Genomic DNA, 8,343 nt, shown 5'->3' on the forward strand with positions numbered 1-8,343 from the left:
AATATTATCGACATTGTCCTCATTGAAATAATATCTAAAATTAATTGTGCATCCGTGCGGATACTCGCGCATCCGCGTGCAGTCCCGCGCATTCTCTGGTAGAAATTCGCGTAATGTGTCACGCGATTAGAAAACTTCGCGGGCATGCTCTGCGCTGCGCTCCGCCATATGTGTGCCGGCCCTTAATCCGCTTTTAGGTAGGTATAGGTACATTATTTAAATTAAACACATTTTCAATGTCACTCAATTTATTTACTTTAAGTAGGTACAATAATAATAATAACAGACATGGAAATAGAACACGAAATTTAAAAAAGGTTCAATCATTTAGTTTATAGATAGATAAACTATAGTACGCGACCAGTCGAGATGGCAATCGGTGTGAGGACGCCCTGCCTCACATCCTGATTGCCATCTAGACCTGTCGCATATTATAAATTGATACCAATGTTACAGAACAAATGGTAGTCTAAACCAGTAATTAATATTTATATCTCTAAGCTTACATCAAACGTTTAGTAACTAATTAAAAATATAACTATGATCCTATCTGCTAAATACGATAATATCTAAGAATTCACACATTTTATAAGTCAACAAAACACCACTTCATGTCTTTAATACAGAAATTCCTGACAATTTTATCTTAGAACTATATATGTCATCCATGCATGTATACTATGATTATTATTACTATAATTTGTTGTGGTAGGGCTAAAATTAAGTCAGTTTTTGATTCATCTCTCTATTATCTATGTCCCACAATAAGCCATAGTGATTACACACTGCAACAATAGTATGATGCCCGCGACTTTGTCCACGTGAATTTAGACTTCCGAAAATCGTGTGGGAACTCTTTGATTTTCCAAGATAGAAGTAGTCTATGTTATTCTCCAGGTCTTCAACTGAAATCAGATCAATCCGTTGCCCTTTTGCAACGTGATTGAAGGACAAATCAACAAACAAACACACCCGCATTTATAATATGTATAGTGATACCATACAGAAACGAACATGCCGCGAATGGATTGATGTTATTACGACTTATTAGTATATAGAATAATATTTACTCTAAATCAATACCATACAACTTAAGCGTCCTATCCATACTCGTAGAAGCCAGATACTGAGCATTCTTCCCAAACCTCACTCCAGTGGCTGACGCTGTATGCTCATTGAATACCTTCAGTTCCTGCCATTGTCTGCATAAGTATACCCTCACATCCGTACCAGCGATGGCCAAATATGTACCACTCTGATCGAAGCATAACTCCTTAATAGCATAACCTTCTTCCAACTGGATGGTCTTAAAGTTCTTCAGCTTGCGGAGATCCCATAGTTTAACACATGCATCTTCAGCAGCCGTGGCCAAGTAATATCCGTTTTCTGAGAAAGATATGGAGGTGACGGGGCCCATGTGTCCAGGGAAGTTGGCCACGTTGCTCTGTTCCTTCAAGTCCCAGATCTTGACCTGAGAGTTCTCGGTTCCGGTGCCGAAGATCAGACCGTCTGGATGGAATTGGGCAGTTGTCAGGCTGACACCTGATGCATCGCTAACCTGTTGAACAAGTGAAAAAAAAACATTAACTACACTTTGCAGCCTATATATTTCTATTTAGAAATATTTTTGTTCAAATAAATTTTTACGTATGCTTTTGAATCATCAAGTGAATCTACCGCTGGTTCAGAATGCAAGCGATATTGAAAAGAACCAGCAAGAAACTCATCTGTGCTATCCCTGTACCTTTGTCAAAACCTTTTACATGGATTGCTTGTGAACTTGTGAAAAAGTAGCAGATATATTAATATGGGAGTATGAACATAAGCACTTACCTTGGTGAGCAGGGCTCCGGTGCGTATGTCTGAGAAGGCCCAGTGCTGGTCCGTGGAGGTGGACAGCACATAGTCGCCCGTGGGGTGCAGCGACAGGCCCGTCACCGGACCGTCGTGCGAACGGAGCAGGACCGTGGTTTGAGACCTGCAAAAGAGAATTCATAAATATAAGCTATATTCCTGTTATTAACATGCCTGTAATTTTAAAATCAATTATTCGCCGAATTTGACGTAATAATGGTAATGGTTTTCATGGTATAGCTCTTAAACATGAAAATTCAGCTTAAAAAATTTGCTTATACCTTTAATTGGAACTTCGTTTATTAAATACTTTAAGACCAAATCATGTTTCATTTGTACATACGTTTTGCATACGTGCAAGCATAGCATGCATTATTAATTTCCGTTTGAATGATCTGACATCTAAATTGTACCTGCTTGCGTTTAGATGATTTATTTAATGCTGTGGTATGCCAACAGAAATATACTCAGATAACAGATATGCAGCTAGAGGCTACATGGGTAGTAAGTACTCACGTAGGCACATTCCACACGCGGATGGTGTGATCGGGCGAGGCGGTGATGACGGTGTCCTCGTCGGGGTGGTAGATGACGCGCGTGACCTTCTTGGTGTGGCCCTTGAGGATGGCCACCACCTGCTCCGTGTCCTTGTTGAACACGGTCGCGTTGCGGTCGTTGCCGCCCGTCAGCAGGCGGCTGTGGTCCGACGGGTTGATGTCCAGCGCCAGGATGCCCGGCACACTGGCCGAGTGGAGGCCCTACGACCGAGCAGAATGGCATGAGTCATAGTGTAGTTATGGTGTGACGCGTTACACAGTGTTTTTTTAACTGGAACAGGATGGAAAATCCAAAACCATCTTACGAACCTTTAGGTGTATTTTTGTTAAAACAATTTTTGGCATTGTCAATTTTTCAGTCAAGTGAGAGTTGTCACAACTTAAATTTGACCAACCTCTGCCCCCATTTTTTCTTTCAATAGAATGAAGTTATCCTCACATGAAACTGAGTCGATCAGCATTATTTTATGCCAAAATTGTTTTCACAAATTGGACCTAAAGGTTCCTGAGCCAATTTTCTTGTATCTGAAATGGTTTGGATTTCCCCATACTGTCCCACTTAAAAAAAATATATACGGCATACATACGGGATGCGAGGCGAGAGTGAGGAAGGAGCGTATTTGGTCGGGCCCCACGAGCCCCTCGGGCACGGTGCGGCCGCGGCGCTTGCGCTCCTGCGTCAGCGCCGTGGCGCGCTCCTGCAGGCGCGACACCACCTCCGCCGACATGCCCACGGGGACCGCGCCCCCTGCGCCTGCGCCGCTCTCCACCTGTGATACAAAACAATAATATTGATATTCTATTCAAAATTATCGATTCATGCTCTCTATTGAGGAGCTTTTGTGAGCTAGGTTAGAGAAAATGGTCTAAAGAACCCTGACAAAACAAAGATGGATTAGATTTCAATTTGGAACCCTCGTAGCTTTAGTTTTAAATCTATGCAATTAATTATTATCACTGTATTAACTTACAAATCTAACAAGCAGAAAAAACTCCAAATTTCTAAAAGTAATTATTTGTACATATAAAATACACCAACAATAAATAGCCATTTATTGTTTAAAAACCAGTCCATCATATGATAAATAGTGAAAGAAAGTAAATATGGCATACCGCATGCGCGGGCTGCGGCGCCACGATGCCAGCTTGCGGCTTGAGGGTGGCGAGGGCCTCCCTGGCCGCCGTCACCTCCTTCGTGAGGCGCGCGATCACGCGACACGCCGCGTCGTGCTGGTACAGCGCATGGCTGAGCTCCTGCAATCCATCTCAATGTATAAGAGGAGGAACTGTTATATCAACGTGCTGCTGGTTCTAGTCCAAGAATTTCTTGACCTGGTTCCTCCTTCACTATTCTACTATCGTACTGCAAGACATCAACAAGGTCTGTGCCAATACTTAGTCAAAATTCCACAGACACATACAAAGAGATTTGTCTCCTTGTTTTAAACTGCTAGGATATGGGTATTATTACGGCAACAGTAAATAGGCATCTTTTAAGCAAGCATGCTCCATCACTGCTAGCAAGTTGTGGTGCTAGTGAATTGTCCTCGCAACAAAATTTAGCCCATTGGGACTTAATTTTTTTTAAATATTTCAGTATCTTTTTTCCCAGGGACATGGGCTTCCCGAGATATTATACTTTAAGGAAACCATGAAAAGTCATGAAATAAATTGTGACATAATTTGAAAGCATTATGTACTGTGTAAGTAGAGTTGTCAGCTATGTCAAATGGGGCTTGATTATGGCAAAATGTTGTTTTGTTTACAGTGAGACGATCACAATCGCCTCTGATTGGTCAATGCTCTCTCGCCAATGGCTAAAATGAATTATTGCAGCAAAAATATCATCAAGTCAGCCAATCGCAACAATTGAGATTATAGCAATGATTGATGCAGCTTTTCCATAATGGACCAGTTGTCAACATTACCTGTCTAGCAGTCTGCAGCTGCTGCCTCTGAGTGAATGTGTGCAGCATGAGAGCATCCCACTCATCCTGCATGCTCTTCAGAGTGGCCGGGATGGATGTGGCACTGGGGGGCTTGGGCTTCACAATCGCAGGGGCTGCACAGAACATGCACTTCATTATGTTATTCTAAGGTGCTTTGAACATTACTATTGATATATTGAATCAAATGAAATTTTTATTTAGTATGATAACTAGTGTCTCTTATCTATCTATCTGTGAGCAAAGTTAGGGCAGGTCAGCTAGCAACAATTCAAGTCAACAACTGAGACTTTAGCACGGGGATAATTACAACTTACATGCAGAATACTAAATTTACCTGGTGTCTTTACCAATAGTAGTAGTATAATTTATAATTAACCATAGAAATAGTATTAGAAATATAGTAAGAGATAGATAAGAGAGAGTAAGATAAGTATGATAATGGTATTTTACTCAAAAGTCATGCTTTACAATAATTACATTATTATACCAGTATCATATTATATATTATATGTCATTCTGTTGATCTTGTTTAAACATCGCAATTGGACTTAGTTCGTTTTTATAAATAAGTACTAATGAATAACACTCACTTTTTATTTCAATAAGGTCTTCAATCCTCAACTCTTTTCCACTGATAGGGTCGACGCCATTTTCTATTATGTATTTCTCAATAATACGCCTCTCAAACACGGCCCCCGAACACGGGGACACCACGGGAACTTCAGGCACCTCATTAGATACTGAAAAAATAAGGTTATGTTACCCTACACACCAGCGATGAAATATAGAAAATTATTACAAAACAACTTTGTTTATCGTTAAATAACAATGATATTTAAATAAAACACGTAGATTATAGGTAAAACCACTAATAATCATGAAAAAATCCAAGTAATTAACCGGTTTCTGCCGCCACCTTCTTATCGTAAATAATAAGACCTCACATAAAAACTTGAGTAAATACATACTTGCACAATAAAGAGCCATGATGTTTCATATAATTTAGCTATAAATTAGCCAATTTAATTAATATCACTAACAACAAAACAAATTCCCTCCGTAAAGAATTTACTGCAATCTGCAATTGACATTGATTGACATTTGACATATGTCATGGTCAAAAATTCAAAATCACAGACCATCACAGACCATGGACCAACAGACACATTGTAGATAATCTATGTACTTTTTATGTTTATATTTAAGGCCACAATGTCCTAATGGCGGATCTACATGCATGTGACAAATAGCAAACTATAAGCACTTGCCGTTAGACGTGTCTGGTGGTTAAATCAATAATTCTATGAATAGTTAGTGGTTTAGTCTTTGATAATATGGACTCACATGGACTATACAAAACAACAAAATAAAATATGATCTTTTTATGTTACTCTAGTCTGTGGCTCAATGCATTAAAAAAAATTAACCGAAAATCATATTTTACCGCGCAATTTAAAACAACAGAAGATAATGTAGGTACTCTGTGAACAGTACCTACTATCAGTCTCGTCTCGTCCAATATCCAACTCTTTTAATCTGAAACTATGCATAGTCCCTACCCGGGTTGCCATCTCAACCAACCAACAATCTACTACCTATAGCGCCAGCCTCCATGTACGCTCTAGGCAAAGAGAATATAATCACCACTAGGTAGAGCTTGTGAATCTTCTAGGGAAGTGCTACTTCAAATCGAACTTCATCTATTGAATGAAATTGATTTTTTCTGAATGGGAGGCTTCTGCCATGGCTAGTTACCACCCTACCGGCAAAGCCGGTTCTGGTACGATGTGACGATACCGTGTAGGAACTCATAGAGGTGAAGACTTAATAGAACTGCCACACGCCTTCCAAGTTAGCCCGCCTCCCATCAGGCTCGCATTCTGTATCAATAGTTCAATAGGTCATAGAGATCAAAGTCCTGATCATATGCTGCTGAGAGTCCAAAGTACTCTCAGCAGCATATTACAAATAGAATGATACACATCTTGGAGCTTGCTCTCAGCAGACATGGGAGGACATTAGTAATTTGTGATCTTTATATTCGAGGGTTTTTGAGAAAAAAACGATTTTAGTATAGAAACCATATTACAAAAGATTATAGAATATTCAGCTTTTAGGTAAATATTACTTTTTCAAATAACATAATCAAAGGTTAAAATAGAAATAAGCCAGGACTTTTAAAAAGGTTTATTATAATTTCAGAACATTTTAGAACAGTACGCGCCCAGTAAATGGCACAATGTTAGCACTAGACAATGTGTAAAAACTTACAATATATTATCTACTACATTATAACTGTACATGCTTTGCTGTAAAAATATGTCACCTCAAGGGCACACCCAATTTTTTTTTGCACAATTCGAATCTAAAAATCATAAAATAAAAAAAATTATTCCCCCTTTTTGGGTATCCCGTGAATTCTGACAATAATTAGAGACAATATAACATATTATTAAAAAGTTTATTAATAAGTTTAACAAATATATATTATTACTATGTAGTAGCAAACGGTAATAACTACTTGGTCATTACTGTTAGCTAATTCATCGGATAATTTAATTAGTTGGAAATAATAGTTGAAGTGAAAATAGGATGCTATTAAATTTTTAAGTATTTACAGATATATTTTCTTATATATAGTGATAGATATGCCTTTCATTGTTAAAAAAAAATATTTAAATTGTACAGAAGTGTACAATAATTGTACTTTATGTATAAAAAACGGGTCAAATGCGAGTCAGACTCGCGCACCGAGGATTCCGTACTTGGATTATTTTTCTGACAGCACAATAAATCAAAAACTATTACGCATAGAAATAAATAAAAATCTGTTTTAGAATGTACAGGTAAAGCCCTTTCATATGATTCCCCACTTGGTATAGTTATCTTACTTTAAAAATTGAAACACATTTAATGTTTTTTTTATGATGTAATCACAAATTCACGGTTTTCGGATTTACTCCATCTTGTGCTATAAAACCTACCTACCTACCCATGATTCTAGGTCAACGGGTAGTACCCTATAGGTTTCCTTGACAGCGAGATGCGGGACGGACGGCCAGACAGACAGACTACAAAGTTATACTATAAGGGTTCCGTTTTTCCTTTTGAGGTACGGAACCCTAAAAATGAAGTATGCCTACTATTATTTTGTCTGAGCCTAAAAATAAAAATATCTTTTCATGATAAAAATAAAGGAGACTTACATAATATTATTACCTTATCTAGAAATTCATACTAAAAAGAGATTTCTTTTTAGTTGAGTGGAAATCAAACTCAATAAACGGAGGATTAAATTAAAGGTGTAACTTTTCTTTAACTTTTGTATTGAAATTATTTTATGATATTTAGACCTAACTAGGGCTACCTACATAACTAGATTGCACTATTTTAAAAATAAATATTTACAAATATTTATAGGTAGGTACTTTAAAAAGTTGACTTAACCAAAATATAGATTTCGGTTTAACTATAATTTTATTTACATTAAAACTTTCTATCATGCTAACTAGGTAGTACAATGCGATCGAAGTAAGGGAAAACCAATGACCTCAAAAGTTTGCATGAAAATACTTCGCTTACATATCCGTTTTTTTTTATATTTTTTTGTGAACTGGGTATTAGAAACATGGTATTTCCACCTGCTGCATAAATATAGAGATTGACTCGAGGTTCATGCATCTTTTGACATCTACAAGCATGCTTCATATGGTGGTCCCTTACCAGGGTTGATACTGAATTAAAACTATATTATCAGATAAAAGTTGAGAAATCACAATATGGCGAAAAGTAATTCACATTCTTACTTAGATCGCATAGTAAGTTTAATGATACCTTCTTTGGTTTGGTTTGATTTATAAAATGTGTACTTCTAATCTTTTTATTTTTATAAATGTAATTAAAGTGAACCATTTTGTATCTTTAGTTTTCATAAATACATGGAGTTCACCTATATTTTTAAGAGCTGTCTGCCTACTTAAGAA

General features: G+C 37.5%; 1 protein-coding gene across 1 annotated transcript; it reads right to left on the minus strand.

Annotated features, from left to right (window-relative positions):
• Positions 1–244: 244 nt before the first annotated feature.
• LOC123881055 (pre-mRNA-processing factor 19) lies at positions 245–5,457 on the minus strand. Its single transcript, XM_045929609.1, has 8 exons — positions 5,329–5,457; positions 4,951–5,100; positions 4,340–4,473; positions 3,525–3,665; positions 2,999–3,181; positions 2,371–2,612; positions 1,834–1,978; positions 245–1,558 (listed from the first exon to the last, which is right to left on the minus strand). Exons 1-8 carry the CDS (start codon positions 5,345–5,347, stop codon positions 1,067–1,069), a joined length of 1,506 nt encoding a protein of 501 aa, XP_045785565.1. The 5' UTR covers positions 5,348–5,457; the 3' UTR covers positions 245–1,066.
• Positions 5,458–8,343: the final 2,886 nt, after the last annotated feature.

The sequence above is a fragment of the Maniola jurtina genome, chromosome 3 (genome assembly GCF_905333055.1).
Source record: "Maniola jurtina chromosome 3, ilManJurt1.1, whole genome shotgun sequence".
Classification (NCBI taxonomy): domain Eukaryota; kingdom Metazoa; phylum Arthropoda; class Insecta; order Lepidoptera; family Nymphalidae; genus Maniola; species Maniola jurtina.